The following is a 20,058-nucleotide window of genomic DNA, read 5'->3' as shown; positions in this document are numbered from 1 at the left end:
CCTATTGTTGAATTCAGAGAAGATGGAGTGAGCATGTGACTGATCACCTGATCAGGAAGTTGGCAGCACTGCATGGTTATCTGTTTGAACTAGCTCTGCAGGCTTCACATTATTGATCTGATTCATATTTTCTGAAGTCAAGATCACTGTTTTGTCACAGACACAGCAAACAAGAACAAGGGCATGGCCACAAGAGAAGCAGCAAAACAAAGCAAACAAAAATAAACAGGAGGTAAGTTCACACTCACTGACATCACTAGAATAAAATGTTTAGCATAACTTTCACAGCATTTCACATGCTTTGAAGACTCCTGTATTATGGCTGCTCAACAATATACAGAATTACAGATCAAATTGTGGTACTCACTTTAAACTCAGCCTAGTGGTAGCCATCTTCAGCAATACTAGACCTATAACATCACTTCATTGTACCTCAAAGTTTTCTATGAAAGTCCATTACTACATGTAAATGGTGTATATATTTTGTCTTGTAAATACCTTTATATTGCGGTCATCCTCAATTGGGTTCAGAGTTCAGACTGCACTCACTTTACCACTTAAACCATATTATATTTCAGGGGTCTGTACTTGGTGCAGGGCTCTGTACCTGGGACACCAAGTACAGACCCTTAATTGGGGATATACTGAACATAGCAGATCTACAGTTTCACAACTTTGCCAAATGTTCACCTCACACTTACAGTATGTTTGCCTATTATGACATGCCCAGAATAGAGAGCATAATGGAGGTTGATGTGTTTAATAGTACATTCTTTATGATAACCATTTAAAATGAGTATCTTTACTAATGTTTTTGGACAATCATTGTTTTTGCCATCAACAAACTAGACATTCTTCAACCGACGCCTCGGACTGGTCTAACAACATCATCTGCAATGCCAACCTGTAGGACCTCACTAAACAAGACACACTATAGAAACCCAACTCAGGACGAGGAATGGAACTGGATATAGGTCACACACTTCGAAGACCAAATAGTTCACTAAATCACAAAACATGCTTTAACATGGAACCCGCAAGGCAGGAGGAAGAGACTAGACTAGAGCCACCTGAGAAGAACCACAGAGAAGGTCTAAGGAGATGAAGGCGCAGGGCTGTCATGGAGCGGAGGGCACAAGACCGAAGAGGATGGAGGTGTTTCATCAATGGCCTATGTTCCTCAGGGAATTTAAAGGCCTATGTACTGTAAGTAACTTTTGCCATTATCACCCTACTACAGTATCCATCCACACAGTGTGAAGGGAGTAGAACTATAGTGGAGACAAGTCATTTTATAGTTGGTTGCTTGCGCTCTGAAACTTCTATCTACAAACTTGTGTGAGCTCAAAATTAACACTGCCACACAGTAGGTTTGTGTGCAGTCAATCTTATGTAGGCTACCACATTTTTTCTTTCTATTCTTTCCAGTATAAAGAACATATATATAAACAGGTTGAGTTTGTCTATTTCGTGCAACATGGCGGGCTCTGTGGAAAAGGACCTGCTCCCTTTGTACTGTAGATATAAATAGTCCAGACATTATAACCCAAAATGTGGGTCATCCCGTTAAAAGTGGTGAAAGGTGGGGTTCCTCCTGTGGGGTTGGAAGGGAAGGGAAGGGAATTGCAGCAATGATGGATATAGCTTCAGGCTCTCATGCTATCAAGATGGTCAAAGGCAACTGACAATTTACAATTTAACACGCTGTCGCTATATCTAAATTACATTTTAACCTTTGCATAAGACTGCATAGTCGTCGAGGTTAGGTCAAGTGCTACGGGCTAAGGTGGAGTCTGAAGAGCTATGGGGTGTCTTCAGATTATGGCAGAACCTTGTGTGTGAAATTGAGTAAATCCGAAGTTCTAATTGCATTTGGGAGCCAGAAGGGAGAAGTCTGTCAGTCCTGCTATATTTGAACTGTGATAAGTTATGATCTGTTGTGATTAGAGTACTTTATAACTGAGGACATATTGGGTAGCATACTTCAGAGTATTTTGGACAATAGTGGCCCATCACACAGTCGATCCGACCAATAATTGTCGATCATAGTGTTGGGGGCTTTATCAGAGTACCTGTTGTACCCACCCTGTCTGTATCCCTGTTATGCCCATATATAGAGATTTCTGATGTCATCAACATATTCCCATATATTGGAATGCTCATATATGGGCATAACGGATGGACGGCGGTTACATCTATATGTCTATATGGAACCGCACTCCCGTGGGTCCTTTCCACTGTATGCATCGAGTGTGGAGTCGGTCAGCCCAACAGCCTCATATATGCACATGACCGTGTATGGGCATAGCGATCGGTTCTGTGGCCCACCGTCCGCCCCCAAGGCAATTTTAATTTAAAAAAATCTTTGAATGCAGATTGTGGCCCCTAGATGTGTCACAGAGACTACATTTGTTTGGGGGGCGTTTCTGTCTGAATTTAAAAAAATCACACCCGTGTGAACTGAGTGGTGTAAGGTTTTATATAGCATGATCAGCTGTGGTCTGACGTAATGTCTGACGTAATGAAATAAGGTAAGGTATTATGTAGCCTGATCAGCTCTGATCTGACGTAATGAAATCACACCCGGATGTGATTTCACAACTGGCTTTTTCTGTGCAGAGAAAATGACCACGGTTGCTACGGTCATCCAGTTCACCCGGGTGTGATTTAATTACGTCAGAAATTATTTTGAACATAGCAACCATGGTCATTTTTTTATGCACACAAAAGCCAGTTGTAGGAGTGGTTTACACCACTCAAAAAAAAGATCATTATAATTTTGACATTATTGCTTATAGCTACTTTAAGATAAAAGGGGCCTTCTTGGCCCCTAATTAGCCTATATATTTTTTCCTTTGACAAACCCTCTCACTAGTTTACTGAGAGACTGTAGTCAGCCATGAGTTTGAATCCCACCAGTAATGTGGTATAGCAGGACCCAGGGTCACTGAATCACTCAAGCCTGTCTTGGGATCTTCAAAGAGCTGTTGTCTTCTCCATTTCATCATCGGTTTTTAAAAAAAAATCGAAAAATGACTTTAAAGTGATTTCTTTGCTCACCAAGGAGCTGCTTCTCTTTTGGCTGTACCAAAAAGAAAGTCAGTTCACTTTAAAGGTGGCCACTAACTACCCACGGACCATCCGTGGGACACCGACCGATTGGCAATCGTAGCCCGCCTCTTGCAAGGGCCCTGCCGGCACCTTGCGTGCTCCGGCGGATGCTGCTTGCAGCCTGCAGGACTGACCAGGCTCGGAAGGTCCACAGGCCCCTGACTACATGGGGCCCATTTATATTTATATACAATTAAAATATATTTTATGTATTAAATAATTAGTTAACACTCAAATATATGTGGCCCCCTCAGCCAGGAATACTTTATTCCTGTATTTTTAAGATTTTTACTTTTGTTTTTGCAATTATATATCATGAAGATACTGTAGGTTATAGACTGTAAATCCTGTATGTGATGTCTACAGGTGCTTTCTTAACCCATGCATGCATTTACAACAGACATTGATTTGTATTTTATACATGCAAGCCCACAAGTCTTACGAATATAGTATTTGCCTATACCCGACTGTATGTCTGGTTGGCACGGGGGCTATGGAAGCGAATAGATGGCATAATTAATTCAAGTGAAATGGCATGATCTATTCGCTTCCATAGGGGGTTGGGCCAGGGGCCTCCCAGAAAAGGTGGTATAGTTCCGGCTCAGAAATATGACGGGGTATTATTAGTTGAGCCATGATTGTAGGCAATGGCATAGTGTTGGTCCTGGTAGCTGCTGGGGTAGTGGGTGGTGGTGGTGGAGTTGGGCACGTTGGACTGGGCATTGCAGGCGGTGTTGGTGGTGTCCGGTAGACTGGTCAAATCATCTCTAGTGTTCCCCATGCATTCAGACTCCTGGAGGGTTAGGTCAATGTGCTCTGTGGTGAGTCTCTGAGCCTGGTGGTGGTCTATCGTCTCTGAGCCTGCGGTGCCCGTGGCAGCAGCAGTCGCATCCGTGCACGCGTCATTGTGCCATTGGGACTTGAGGCATTTTTGAATCAGGGACTTGCCGGCCTCACCGGTGAGCACGGGCCCGAGCTTGGGGGTGGCCCATGTGTAAACGCGTCCCGATTCACTGACCACCAGCACGAGCATGTCGGTTCCCGTCAGCTTGGCGAGCTCCTTGACCTTGTTTATTATGCCGGATTTTCGTTTGCTGAAGATTCTGATTCGCCTCGACTTGTTCTGGATGAATTCGATGTCTAGCTTTATGCGACCACGTGACTTCTTGAGGGCGGCTGCCTCACTATTCATCGTCACTCTCACCCTCTTTATGCTGTCTCCAGCTGAATCCATGATGGAGACCGTTTCATTCTCTGACACGATGCGCGTAGCCATTCTATCTCTGTGCACCATTGTGACAAAGTAATGCTAAATGAAATGCAAAAGCAATCATAAACACAACTGTCAACTAACATATTTGTGGCTGTGAGCTGTCTTTTAAAGGATCAAATTATGCGACGTCACGCCTAGTCACAATTTGTGACGTAGGCCTAGGCCTACGTGTTTTTGTATAAACGGCCTTCCATAGGCCTTCCCAGAGCGGGCCTTCCAGTTCCATACGTCACCATCACAACGGCCATGCGTGACGTCACGTGGCACGCGTATTAAAACCTTAGAGTATATATACTCTAAGATTAAAACCGATTAAAACCTAGCAACTTGCTCCGGCGCACTGCACCGAAGGATTTTCTCACTGAAACTGTAGCCTGTCTGTCACGTGTCAAGTCTTGAAACAAGAACATTTTGTGTAGTACCTCTGTTTTGTCACAAGATGGGGCGCTTTCCTAAGATTCCATGTAGTCTGGCTGCGTAACTATGATGCCCTCAAATGTATGTTGAAAAATAGCATGCTGTAAAATAACGCCAATCTAACATTAAAAAGCTGCATTTTCAAGTAAATGTCCCACGTGAAAAAATCGGACTAAAAAGTAAGCAATTTAAGTTTTAAAGTATGTTAAATTCCTGATTGATATAGGACTACATGATATCATTTATAATCATTAGATGAATAGTCTATTGAAAGCATCAATGTGTAGCCTAATAAGCATGAGCATGATGTTACTTATTGTTGTATACCGGTAGTTTTTTTTACCGTTGGTGCTATTATCCATATCATGGCTCTGATCCGCTTTATAGGCTACTACTGTATGCAGCTAGTTTAATCCTGGTTCATATAGGGTCACACTCTAAAGAGTCAACACATGTCAGGGGTAGTTATCTGATTTAATTTGTTGTACTTAATTTCCCTCTAATCTTGGCTTTTTGGTAAAATATTAGATTATTTGAATATTTTAAATTAACCCAGCATGTAACAGAAGTACTCCTATGGTAGGCCTATATCTTGAAGCTGTTAAGAACTCGGTTAGCACTGTGTTTTGTTTGTAAGACGTTATATTAGGCCTAACCAATAATCAATGTGTCAAATTGCGTTTTGATCAGAAAAGTGGTCTAACTATAACAACCAAAGCTGTCAAATGAATAGAGGATTACAAAGTAGAAGAGTAGCCTTTAGCTTAAAATTGTACTTAGGCCTACCTGTATAGGCCTATGAGTAAATGTAGCCTACTGTATCTAGTTACAAAGGCAAATGATATAATTTGAAAACCAAGGTTTAGCTGGTTCTGTAGGAGAATATTAACCATAGACATACGACAGTATTAATCATATGTGGATGTATAGTAGCCTATTATTAACCCAACCCACTGAAAGTGCATTTATACAGTAATTTCTCGCATGCTCCATTTGTGTACTAACCAAAATAAACCACAAGGGGGAAATATTTCAAAGATTAGTAAGGTCATCTGTCAGGTCTTTCTCCCATTCATCAGTTATTATCTTTATCTTGTAACACAATTAAACCAAATGAACCAAGGGAGTGTTTGACTCTGTCTATCAAAAAAGAATAAGCATATTAGAAAATGACTTATATGAGAGAGAGTGAATTGAGCATCGCTATATGTGTTTTATGAGAATGTCTAACAATCCCATTTGGACTTTATTCCTGAACTTATTTAAATCGGTTACTCTATCGGTGCTTATTACCACTGGAATGTTCTTTCCTACTGATAAAAGAACTCCATCTGCAGTTAATGAGACGTAGCCAAGTCACGTTGACCCTTCCACGAACTTAACACGATGGATCAATTGTAGCTGCATTTCTTTCACAGTTTGAAACACATCGGCTGCAGACAACGTCGGAATGTAATGCATATAAGAGAAATGGCTGGACGTATGGATTGATCATCTACAGGTAGAGTGGCACATCTGGAAAGCGTGCAGTTCCATGCTATATAGCTCTTCCTAGGTCTGGTTTCGAACATCTGGACGCATGTTGGACATGCTCTGGTTCTTCACCTCAGTCACATTCTGCTTGCATTCATGTGTACTCCTAAATCAGAGATCAGCGAAGCCCAGTGGCTCCTAACTCATCTTACAATGTGTGATTTGTGTCATTAAATTGGCTGGTTATCTGTACATGATCATGAATAGAACAGACCGATGGATTCCATTCATTCCATGTGACAGCCGTTTGACAAAGTAGCCTATAAATTATAGGCTCAAATAGGGAGTATAGCGTGAAAAAGGTCCTATTGACCAGAGCAAGGGTTCCCAAACTTTTCAGGCCTCGACCCCCCCAAAAGAATCATAATTTGAACTTGGGACCCCCCACCCTGACAAGCACTTGGAATTGTAGGAGTTGAGGCGTCACAGTTGAGGCGTTTGACTCGATTCCACAGATACACATTTCACATTTTTTGCCTCTTTCTTAGGTCATATTTTACAATTTGGCCAGTGTTTTTGACTATTTGTATAGTATAGTTTGTGGGTTACCTTTGATGTAGTAATATTATTATTATTATTATTATTATTACACTTATTATTTAGAGATACTAAAAAGTCCTTAAATTGTTTTTTTGTTTTTTCTGTGAAAAACAGAAAGCAGTGTTGCACATTTTAGGCTAATCATCTGGGTACCCCTCAAAATCAACACACAGACACAAACAAACTTTTACACTGTGTTATTTACCCTTTTGGTATGCATCTGTATGTTCTTGCATAATATGCATGTCTATTCATTGTTAATCAATGTGTATAGCCCCTCTATAGAGAGACTGTCATGGAGGGGATTGAGATGAGCTATGTTCCCTGCGTGGGGGAACTCTCCAACTCTCCATTCTCTGGAGAGTAAACAGGAAAGCTTTCAAAAGCTTTCAAGGACGAGGAGGACATTCTTTTAACGAAAATTGCAAAATGTATCTGGTTGTGTTTTTCATGAGACCAATCCAAAATCCTCTTGGATTGGATGAGGGACACCTCCAGGGCTGGGAGGGGGCCACTCGTCCCATCTGGTGCCCAGGAAGGGTGAACCTGAAAGTTCTTATTCTTATGTACAAATTTGAGTAATTTCTTTTTACTTTCTTCAGTATTTACGATTTGTAATACCCTTTCTATCCTACTACATCTCAGAGCAAAATAATGTACTTTACTTATAGTTACTTTGTAGATTTTGATTATTACAAAGCGCACTAACCACTTCAGCCCTATATACTGGTATTTCAGCAAAAAAATGTTTTAACAATATATTTATTGCATTTCTTTTTTTTGTACAAACATACATATAAATACAGTATATTAAAATAAAATAAGGGCACTTAGACTGGTAACAACAACAGAGTCCTTATGGCCACAAGACCAAATAGCTGCAGAGAATACAATTAAACATTTTCAGTTTCCACCATTAAATAAGATAAATCATTAACCGTAATATACTGGATAAACCGTCCCCATACCTTATCAAACATCTCTTGTTTATTTTTGAGTGGTGTAAACCACTCCTACAACTGGCTTTGTTAGTGCAGAAAAAATGAGCATGGTTGCTATGTTCACCCTGTTCACCCGGGTGTGATTTCATTACCCTACAACTGGCTTTGTTAGTCTGTGCAGAAAAGATGAGCATGGTTGCTATGTTCACCCTGTTCCCCCGGGTGTGATTTCATTACGTCAGACATGATTTCATTACGTCAGACAGGCCTTACACCACTCAGTTCACATGGGTGTGATTTTTCAAAGTATAAGTGATTCTTTCCAGAGGAAGACACAATGACAGCTCCCTAAACCACTGAGCAATACTGGGTTTGCCTATCTTTTGGTATTTCAGCAATTTGAAACCTTTTTGAACTTTAAGTACTTTTGAATCCAATACTTTTGTACTTTTACTCAAGTATATTTGAAATACGGGACTTCTACTTATAACAGAGATATTGTAGTATTGGTACTTTTACTTAAGTAAAACTTGTGAGTACTTCTTCCATCACTGATATCCAGTTTCCAGAGCGACGGTGGCTCAAGAGGTAGAGCAGGTCGTCCAATGATCCATGGGTCGGCGGTTCGAATCCCGGCTCCTCCTGGCTACATGTCGAAGTGTCCTTGGGCAAGACACTGAACCCCAAATTGCTCCCGATGTGCTGGTTGGTACCTTGCATGGCTTCCGCCGCAATCGGTGTATGAATGTGTGTGTGAATGGGTGAATGTAATGCACAATCTATGTAAAGCGCCTTGGATAAAGGTGCTATATAAATGCACCATTTACCATTTACCATTTACCAGAGAGTGAAAAAGTTGTGCATATTCATTACTGTCACTTCCCCTTTTTTTTGTTGTTTATCTTTTTTTATACTTTAAATGAATGTTTCTTGAGAATGCCTGATCAGTGGAACTGGAAACATCTGTATGGGATTTCACTGAGATTTACAGCCACCACAGAAACACACGTTCCCATTTAAATGAGTCTGAGTTGGTAACCAAATGGACCCTTATAGGTCTTTAACTCTTGAGAGCGTAAAATGAAACCAAATGGACAAGTGTACGAGTCAATTTGGTTTCATTTTACGCTCTCAAGAGTTAAATTATTGTTAAACATCTGCATTAATTAATTTACAAGAAGTCTACACAATTACCAACAAGTTTTGGGTCTGCAAGGCTAAATCTCATCAGGTGATCCATGGCTCAAAAGCCAAATTAAGTTGAAAACTACTGATATAGAGTGATGGTGGTCTGCCCTGCATGTCTTGCTCTATTTGGTTACGTGACCTGTCATTGTACGTAGCTCCTTCCTCTAGTAGTCTTCTTACTGGCTTGTATTTGTATTGTTTATTCTAATCTAGAACATCGACAATCTTATTGATGGAAGAGGGTTTTTAACCACTTGAGTCCTATTAAAAACAATGAAAATCTAGCAGATCTACAAGCTCGCAACGCGTCACGATGCAACATGTTATGAGATGGTAGATCTGCAATGTTTAATGTGTGAAGATGTTTGCCTGGCTATATATATGCCAAAATAGCAGCGCCACAGAAAGAAATGTGGTTAGGGGTTTAACGGCGACAATAATGATGTTTGTTTTATTTGCTTTTGCTTTTTGTGACATATTGGCAGAACGTTCACCTTATGAGAAAGCAGTAGTTTAACAACCAAAAATCATTAGGTAAATATCATATAGTTTATTTTAATAGCTGGCTGGTCAAATACAATATTCAGATGTGAAGTGCTAAAGTGTGATGTTCTCTTTTTTTTAGTTGGAAGGTTAAGTCAGTGGTCACAGGCCCACTGTCCAAAGATGTGACTAATGCATCTATATATTGCTCTATCTATATTGCTCTGTGGCACATATTGCTCTGTGGCACAACAGTAGAGCCTTGTTAAGCTGTCGGTAAACTTTGAAATGTATTTGATATGCTATTTCAGAAGCATTACAAGTCATACATTTTTATTAAAAACTAAAATGACTGCCAATAGGCCTAAGCTTTAAGAAAAAGGGGAAGGTTGCCAAGAGATAATGTCTCGCAACAGTGTACCCATTATACTGTAGGCTACAACAGTGTACCCATTATACTTTACTGTACTCTCACTGAGTCACTGGAACCTTGCCATATGGCCTTTGAGTGACAGACTGCAGTACCTGCTCCCTCAAGTGTTAGAAGTTACTTCATCTTCATGCCGTTTCAGTTTTCTTTATGTGTTGTTATAGTTTAAAATGTGTATATCTAGTATTGTATATACTGGATATAATCAACTGTTGTTTTGAGGGCATAATGTATTATATATGGGTTAGAAAGAATAACATGTTGGCTGTGTCAATGCTGATACAAGTCAAACTGATTTGCCAAGAGAAGCACTGTGACCACATAGGGTTTTATGGTTTAAAGCTATAAAAAATTATCTTCTACACTGTACTACACACAGTGATTAAGAAGGTACGGTACTGAAGAAATTCTAAAGGGGTTTGATATAACCCCTTTCGAGATATAACCAGCCCCTGTCTTCATTGAAAATGTGATCGCAGCAGAAGAGCTGACATTGTGCCAATCGCCACCTGTATGCATAATTGTGAGTTGTGACCATTTTTTCATTGGAAAACTATAGACTATATACTGTATATATTTCCAATGGTGCTTTTGGGCCATATATGAGATTTATAGTCTGTGGAATGCTGTTTAGCATCCGGCCAGCAGGGGGAGTCGGTCCAGTCGGAACAGGCCAGGGGACCGTAGTTGTGGTAGCCTCGTTCCATCTGCGAAGAGAAACGCTACTGTTTGGCGGGAACAGCAGCGATCTATACCTGAGCTACAGACATATTATACATATTATAATATATAACCGCTCGCTGAGCTCAGCTGCGGCTACAGAATCAGTATGGCGGGAGAGGACCGTTCACTTGACTTGGAGGGCTTCAAGAAACAATTACAGAGTTTGTTTAAATCATTTAAAAACTGCACATGGAGCATTGACCATGGAAATGGTGGCAAAACATTCTGTTCCGAATTCCGCAAGGTAAGATATAGGGTAACAGGGGGTTTAGTTTAATGAACATACCGGTAAATAAAAGCCTCATCATGCTAACTTAATTATACTGTTACTTAATACTTACATACTTATCCCCATAAGCTTAATTGGCTGGCTGGCAGATAGGCAGCAACAAAGTTCCTCCACTTGCATCTGTCTTTGGCCATCTTCTCTATGGCAGTGGTTCCCCTTGAGGGAGTTCCTGGGGGTCCCCAGATAAATGATAGTTTTGAACCAAATGGACCCTATGGGTCTCTCAGAGTTGAATTGATAATTTTACAATATACATTGAGGGTCCCAGAGATAGAAATGCCATGATTACATGGGGGTCCGTAGACTAATGCAGTGGTTCCCTAACTTTTTCGTGTCAAGGACCCCCAAATCAACATGTATTAGGCCACGGACCCCCCATTTGAAAACATTTGCCAGTGACCCCGATAAGGGAAGATTTTTACGGCTCTAGCAGCGATTTTCACACGCATTAGGCTACGGACCCTGTTAACATGTGATCTTTATTGCTAGTATTATGAACAATAACAATGAACTCTTATTCTGAAGTGACACATCCTTAACAGGAAGTGCCTATTAACGTGTGTATATATTGGCTCAATAAACGCTTCTGTTCAGTTCTGTTGAGTGTCAACAAGCTGACGAGTGGATGATGTGAACTGACGCTGCTGCCTACTCGTGTGTGTTGTTTATTTATTTCCTCCGTATGTCCGACTAGCTCCTAGGCTGATTCTTTCTTTATCAATGCAATGGTAGCTCTGCTAACAGACCCCCGATTTAATGGCATTTCGACCTTCAAATGGGGGTCCGCAGGCTAATTGGTGTCAATTTCGGGGTCCTTGACATGAAAAAGTTTGGGAACCACACTCTATGGGAACCACTGCTCTATGGTCACCCAGCTGCCAGCTCTGATGTTGCTGGAGCTCCTTCTCGATCGTCCTACGCCATGTCATTTAGGCCTCCCTTTCTTTATCTTGCCTTTAATGCGACTCTTTATTGCATTGATGTCTATTCTGAGGACATGGCCAATCCAGGTCCACCTATGTTTCTCCATTATAGCCTACTGTCCATGTTGTCTTGTTGGGTGATCTTGAGGAGGTTAACTAACTAAACTGTAACAGATGTTAAAATAAATCTTTCTTTTGTTTTCATGTATTTATTATTGCAAGTTGGCCTACAACATATTTGTTCACTGTCACAATTGAGCATACATCAATGGTGCATCAATGCATTGTTCACTCAACTCTGCCCACACACACACACACGCGTGTGCCATAATGGTGTTTTTACTAGCACTGCTGACCATGTGTGGTGGCAACTCATACATGCCACACATAAGGCATAAGCCTGCCGCTGACTATGCTTTACATTTTTGTAGCCAATAGTGACACCAAGCATCTGTTATAAAGGATGTATGTATAATATTATTTTTCTTTTAATGTCTCTCTAGCTGGTGGAGGAGTACACATGTCACTGGCAGACTCCACTGTCTCGACTCAGAATCCTTGAGGTTGCCGTTTGCTACTTTGTTCGAGGCTCTTCCTTATTTGGAGTAGGCTGTGAGGATGTGCGCTCCATGCTCAGCAGTCTGGCCTTGTAAGTGGACAAACCTGGCCTAAACTGAATTCAAATTTCAATAATTATTTTTTCTCCCAGCTAGGGATATATTAATAGTATCATATCTGTTCCCTCATAGGAGTGTGTTTGAGCTCTTGCTGTTCTTGGACAAAGAGGACTTCGATAAGGATCCACTGAAACACTTCACTGTTACATTCCAGGTCAATCCATTTTCTGAATGTTGCTTTTGTATTTCTGTGAAGGGCTTTGACAGCAGCTACACCCCTAGAGTAGCTGCTTATAATTCAACTTACTGTAAGTATAAAGCACAAGTGCACACTTGACACTTTGCTGGTTCCTGTGTCTTTTCAAATGTCTGAGTGATGTGTTACACATAGAGTAGGGATTTTCTAAGTGGTGAGGTAAAGTTCACTATATTGTGTCGTATGTCTGATTGCAACTTTTGATTTGCATCTCTGTCTGTCTGTCTGTCTGTCTCTCTCTCTGGAGAGACTTGTCTTAGACATTGAAACCCCCTGATATAGTGTAAAAAATAACTGTGCATTGATTGTCCATCCATTTCGTCCCCTGCTGTCTTTCAGGAATGTTACATGTGTCTTGCAAGGCATCAGAATGTACACATGATCCAGGTGAGCAATTGCTTGCAAGATGGTGGGCCATGGGCAAACGCCACTCTGCAGTCCATCCTCACACAGGGCACTTTACCACAGACTGAAGGTTTGTAATGGTGGTACCTGTCAAACTCATCAACAACCATATTTTAGCATTTGTTGTATTCTGAGAATTTGTGCAAATATGACTTGTATATCTTATTATAAAGTTATTTAAAAAATGATTTACACCCATATCCAGGGGCATAAGACATTAAATTTGGTTATCCAGAATGTTTTACATGTGGCCTACACATACAAGTAACATGATAGGTGGGTGGGTGACAATGACTCTCATTCCTCATATCCATGATGGATCTCAATAGACTTCACTCCTCCTTTGCGACTCCCTACAGTGGACAGATATATCAGCTCCCAGCTGCCGGTGTTGTTGGAGCTTCGGCTACGCTATCTGTTGACCTGTGAGAGGGTCAGTGAGGCCATGGCCCTGGCCAAGTGCTGCTCTCGGCATCCTACAGCAGGGCAACATCACTTCTTCCTCCAGGTGTACCTCACCTGTCTTCACAAAACCTCCCAGCACGACCGTCTGAACAAAGAGGTAGGCTTACGTCGTACGTACAATGCACGCATGTTGCATGTATGAGCGATGGCTGTATAATATTGACTTAAATATTATTTTCTAAATATATATCTCAGGAATGTTTTTGATATTATTTGAGATGGAAACTGAGGACGGAGAGGGGAAAGCATATGTTGTTCAGTCTCAGTCATACCATGCATGTTTCTAAATATAGTGGTTATGATTTATGTTACACGTGCAGTTTAAATACAATGGAAGATTTTCTCAACCCCACAATTTGATTTGGCAACCATTGTACACAAACTGTCTAGTTCAGGATGATGCTGACTGAAATACCTCTCCTTCTGTGGGAAAAGTGAAGCATATTGTGTGAAGTGAAACTACTTTAGTTTTAGGCTTCTTTTTTGTTGTAGACATTTACTTCAGTAATTATTATCATCTCACTCAACAATGGTAGGCTATACACTAGAGTAGTAGGAGTCAAGTATATCACTTAAAGACCTGATGCACATCTATGTGCTTCTACCTTTAGAACCTGAATGAGGTGCGGACTTCACTTTAGATTCTCATTTAAGCTCTCGATTTTTGTTTCATGTTTCTATCTTCTATACAGAGTCTGAGACATACCTTTTTATGTGAACTAGACCTGTACATGCCCGTCACAGTCGGCCACCGGCCTACTTGGGAACGATGCAACTTGGAAACCCAATGATATACGTTGTCATTGCACCCGTTTTAACTGTCAGCCAGTGTCCCACATGGAGATCTGTGTATGTGCCTGTACCCACTGGCAGAGCCTGATTGGTTGAGCCTCAATTGGCTGGAAATTGCACAGGTGAAAGGAGTTGGCCTCATTAGGCCCACTGGCAGAGCCTGGCCCAGGTGAAAGGAGTTGGCCTCATTAGGCCCACTGGCAGAGCCTGACCAGAGCCTTTTGTGGTGGTTCTGGAGAACCGTGGGTCCGACCGACTCGATACCGGGCACTGCACTCCCTGTGGGGGTGTGGAACGTGTGTGTCGAATGTGAAGTCGGTGGGTGAAACGGTTCTCGGGTTAGGGTCCGCCAGATGGTGGCAGTAGTGAGTTCCTCCTCCTGCTTCCATCTGTGAGACGATGTACTCCGAACCAGTGCTGATCGGAGCGATATGCGGCCGCTAGAGGTGGGATCAACGCGAGACTGATGACGTATTGAAGCTGTGCCACAGCGCACATGTAAACACAACCTAACAAGACTACAACTCGAAATTATTATGGAGATATCAGATTGTTGTCCCGCTGCTTCGGGTTCATCGTTTCTGCTTGAGAGAGACCTGGTGCACGTAGGAGGAGGAGGGAACTTGTGAACTCAATACTGCTGCAATCTGGCGGAGTCAGGTTATGTCTAATGGGCAAGTTGGAGTATTTTTGGACCCTTTTATCCATGCTTTATGTATGCAGGACAGTATAGAAAGGCAACACAACTGGAATCAAACCAAGGACTTACAGTTACTGTAGCTATTTAAATATGCTGTGTTCTGTTCACTTTGTTGTTTGGAGCAGAAACCTTGGTCCTTGTACTCTCATCATCCAGTTAGCTAATGGAAATTGAATGACACTGGTTTCTCTTCCCTTTTCCCTTCAGGTGGGGTATCTTAACAGAAAGGATGCTGTTCAGATCATCTGTAACATGGAGAGCGAAGAAGAGGATGAATCCATACTGATCCTCACCAGAGCCTTCCTCTCCCAGCAGCTTCGTAGAGGAGACATGGCCCATTTGTCGTAGGTTTTACTGTCAATAGAAATCTACAACTTATATTAAAGGGCTGTGTGTATGATGGCGATATTTCTCACCAAATTTAGGACTTGACTATTGCTGCTAATTTCTTATGTTCAGGCCATCTATGTCTACAGTCTTAGTAAGTAAGTCTAATATAGTTTAATGTTACTACTGCACGAAATTAGCAATATTTACCATCTTAATTTAGTCTAATGTCTTACAGTGACCTTGTCTTCTTATGGATTAAACTCCAATTGCGGTTGCAAACCTCCAAACAAGTTTTACTTGAGGATATTCAACAGCTGATGCTGACTGCCACCAATGTCAATTCAATCTTCCCTTTCATCAGAGTCATTCTGGAACAGGTGAGTATTTTTTCTTTGAAATATAAGAAAGAAGCTACCCATTTTGCTCTTGACCTTTATAATGATTTAGTGTATTTTCCTCTCTTTTTTTATCCAGGGTAAATGCTGCACAATTTGTATAATTTAAAATGTCTGAATAATAGCTGAGGCAGACTGAGAAAAATTAATAAATAAATAAAAACAGTCAATAACTTACGTCTTGCAATAATTTCATTTGTTTAAAATACTGCGTAGTATTCTTCAGCTTTTACATATTTCAGATATCATACTCAACAGTCTCATTATCAATATTTAGTTGGGCAAAGAAGGGCACCAGTTTTGTGTGGAGCTGTGCACCAAGGCCCTTCAGTCCTGCCTTCCCTGTGATGTCCTCACCAAGTCCCTGATCTACAAGACCCTCGCTGGCCTATTTCCCAATGACCTGGAGATGTGCCAAGTCTGCGCACTGCTGGTCTTCTTCCTAGAACGCACAGTGCAGGCTTTCAAGATGGTGTTCAGCCTCTACATACACCGTGACCAGGAGGACCACACAGAGGCCAGCCCTGTCGGCAACCACGTTCGCATTGACACCCTCCTGGTAGTGCAATACTATTTGTTTGTTTGAGTCACTGCTACTGTATGTGTGAAACTTGCTATACCCTGTGTGTTACCTGGCTTTTGATTTCAACTTTTAATTGTACATGTCAAAATTCAATTGTAAATATTTTTACTGATTCTTTAGGTCCTAAAGAAGGCTTTGTACTTTGACCCTGAGACCTTGAACCTTAGCGCTCTGAAAGCCAGATGCTTAAATCTGCTGATTGAGAGGTTGGACAGTGATGCCATAGAAGAGAGCATGGTACCTGACTCCTGCACAATGGACCCGGCTTTACATTTAAACACCCATTCAAGCACTGTCCAGCAAAGAACAAACGTGGTACACAAGGCAGCGGAGAAGAGGTGTCGGACTAAAGATGACAATAATCACATGGCAACCAAACGGTTTAAGGCCAGCTCTGATAAAGCTGCACGCTCCTCTGTTGACCTCGCCGTAAAGAAGAAAAGGAATCCAGGCTCACGTTCTGTGAGGGAAGCTTCAACAAAATCGTTCAGGCGATCCCTTCGGCAGCTCGAGAAAGCAAAGGAGAATTCACTGGTGTATCACAGGCAAATCACACAACTCTCAGAAAAGAAGCCCGCAAAACAGAACATAAAGAAGCCGCAGTGGCTCATAGACCCAGAACGTCCTGAGGAGTCAACTCTGTCTCATCACAGGAAGTTGCGATCAAACCGTAAGTCTAATCATGATAATTTTACAAAACTGAATGTGTTCAACCAGTGGTCTGGCAAAACACTGTCAAAGTAAAAGGGCATCTTATGAAGAGGAAGGATAATAAGCATGAAGCCTATATTTACCCTGGGTTTGTTGGGTTTGTTGACAATAAAAGCCAGCCGACGTTATGATTTCTGTAACATAATCCAAGTGATAACATGTTATGATTTCACAAATACAAGGTGAAATTATATTTTCTCACTTTTCTTCTTCCTAGGAGATATGCCTTATTTATCTGCATCTGTGGGTTCTGTGGGATCTAACAGTGCCTCTGCAAAGTCACAACCACAACATCCACCACAGACCAGCGGGGCTCAGAATTCACACAAGGCGTCCATTTCACGTTTGGGTAAAATGAAGAGAGACAAGCCCAAGAAAGGCAGAAAACTCAACGAAGATGCCAGTTCAAAGACACCCATGCCACAAGTGAACACCAATGGTAAGTTAAAGTAACTGAAGGCTGGCACTCTAGTTGGGTCATTTATTTTTTTGTCAAATAGGTTTTTATTGAGAACAGATTATAAAGTGTTACACAAACATTATGATATGAATTACATTTTTCTTTATAGAAAACAAAAAAAAATAAAAAATACAAGGACAAAAAAGAGAAAGAAAACCCTCAACCCTCCCACCCATACTGCTCAGTTACACTGCATACTATAGAATAAAATAGTAATTTGAAAAATGGAAAACATCTGAAAAGAAAATGGCATACAGTCAACCATATCAGTGGTATCCTGTCTATTAATTGTTTCTACTCAAGTAATGGACAAGGGGCAGCCAAACTTTATCAAATTGTCTCTCCCTGTTTCTCAGGAAATACCTTATTCTCTCAAGATGAAGTGTACTAGTCATTTCATTTAGCCAATGTAGTTGGGTCATTTCTGATGCTTCCGTGACCGTGGAAAGCAAAGGTCCGTTGCTCAGCGGTTTTGCCAGGTTAAATAAATTACAAATTGAGCTCCCATGCCCCTCGCAAAAATGCGAGCAAAATCTGTGAGAGCCCAAAATCCAAAATGGCTATCATCAGCTGTGACGAAAATGAACTTTTCAATCGTTGGGCCTACAGTGCTCAGTAGAACTTGTTTTTGTGACTTTTTGGGTTGAGAAATTCAAATTGTTATTTTAGTAAACATTGCATCCTGCCAAGAATGTACCAATTGGTGCATTCCTAAATGTATTATTATTTATTGTATTTATGATATAAATATACTATCTATCTATCTATCTATCTATCTATCTATCTATCTATCTATCTATCTATCTATCTATCTATCTATCTATCTATCGGTTAGTGATCCTTCTTCTCGTTCTCATCAATCTAACATCAATCTTTCTTCTCTATCTCTCCATTTCTCTCTCTCACACTCTGCTCTCTCAGGAGTGCGGTCCCAGTCTTCCCAGGTTCAAGTCCTCTCCTGTTCTGAGTGTACAAATGCCTACAAGTCCCAGGTTTTCCTCTTCAAACACATGAAGAAGAGCCACAATAAGCTCTACTGCCTAATGCTGAAGAATGGACAGATCCCAGTCACCAGCTCTATAAACAGCCACAAACAAGGTGACACAGACAAACTGATTTACGCAAGACAGAAAACCCACATCTGTAAACACTGTGACAAGAGTTTCAGTCACTTAAAAGATCTGAACAGACACCACCGTATCCACACCGGAGAAAAACCATTCCACTGCAAGCACTGTGACAAGAGTTTCATTTGCTCAAATAGTCTGAACAGACACCACCGTGTCCACACCGGAGAAAAACCATTCCACTGCAAGCACTGTGACAAGAGTTTCAGTCAGTTAGGTAATCTGAAAACACACCACCGTGTCCACACCGGAGAAAAACCATTCCACTGCAAGCACTGTGACAAGAGTTTCATTTGCTCAAATAGTCTGAACAGACACCACCGTGTCCACACCGGAGAAAAACCATTCCACTGCAAGCACTGTGACAAGAGTTTCAGTCAGTTAGGTAATCTGAAAACACACCACCGTGTCCACACCGGAGAAAAAACATTCCACTGCAAGCACTGTGACAAGAGTTTCATTTGCTCAAGTAGTCTGAAAACACACCACCGTGTCCACACCGGAGAAAAACCATTCCACTGTAAGCACTGTGACAAGAGTTTCATTTGCTCAAGTAATCTGAAAACACACAACCGTGTCCACACCGGAGAAAAACCCTTCCACTGCAAGCACTGTGACAAGAGTTTCAGTCAGTTAGTTATTCTGAACAGACACCACCGTGTCCACACCGGAGAAAAAACATTCCACTGCAAACAGTGTGACAAGAGGTTTAGTCAGTCACATAGCCTGAAGACACACAAGTGTTAACACACTTGAGCAAATTTAAACCATGACACTGTAAACAGAGTGGTCACAAACACACACAAAATGTCCACACCTATCCATCTTAACGCTTGGCGCAAGCACGGACAAGTCATGCCAAAGGTACCACAATGGGGTTTTTTGTTATTAATGCTTTGCCTCTTGCTCAGAATGCTCACATTATAAATCATTGTATGTTTCACCAATGTTTGATGGATGTCTAGATATCTTACACTGCCTAAATAATTTACTTGTGATGTGGTGACTCAATGTTTGGATGAAAAGAAAATATGTTCTGTTTTTGTTGTTTATGTTGAAAGTTTTACTTTCCCACCAGACTAGATGTTAAGTCTGCCTACTACTATGCCACTATACTGCGAGTGTGTTTTTCTTTATTACAGGGCTAACGTTGTCATCTCCTACTTGATGTCAGCATTAGTTATTAGTTTTGTGTAGCCAGAGATGATCAGAGAGTGGAGTAACCCAGTGCTAACAAACCTACATCTAGGTCCTTTGGAAACCAACCCTGATTCTGTCCCAATATGAAGGACCTCCCTCATGTCTTTGCATTGGTTCTGTAATGCTGTTGTCATATATTTTTTAATCTCCAAATTGTTTCCACTCA

The 20,058-nt window shown here is 41.2% G+C and overlaps 1 protein-coding gene across 2 annotated transcripts; it reads left to right on the top strand.

Moving 5' to 3' along the window:
* The first annotated feature begins 886 nt into the window (after positions 1-886).
* LOC306913486 (uncharacterized protein) lies at positions 887-19,897 on the top strand. 2 transcript variants are annotated; one of them, XM_079490165.1, is made up of 11 exons: positions 887-1,206; positions 12,355-12,500; positions 12,601-12,682; positions 13,064-13,199; positions 13,489-13,691; positions 15,294-15,430; positions 15,652-15,793; positions 16,089-16,370; positions 16,515-17,064; positions 17,323-17,544; positions 18,487-19,897. In XM_079490165.1, the coding sequence occupies exons 1-11, from the start codon at positions 1,102-1,104 to the stop codon at positions 19,437-19,439; spliced, it is 2,958 nt and encodes a 985-aa protein (XP_079346291.1). In that variant the 5' UTR covers positions 887-1,101; the 3' UTR covers positions 19,440-19,897. The 2 variants fall into 2 exon arrangements, with proteins under 2 accessions (XP_079346291.1, XP_079346292.1); XM_079490166.1 differs by lacking the exon at positions 887-1,206 and adding an exon at positions 11,533-11,584.
* Positions 19,898-20,058: the final 161 nt, after the last annotated feature.

This window comes from Electrona antarctica (genome assembly GCF_951216825.1).
Source record: "Electrona antarctica genome assembly, chromosome: 20".
NCBI lineage: Eukaryota > Metazoa > Chordata > Actinopteri > Myctophiformes > Myctophidae > Electrona > Electrona antarctica.
Note: the sequence above shows the minus strand (reverse complement) of the source record. Positions and strands in the feature narration are given on the sequence as shown.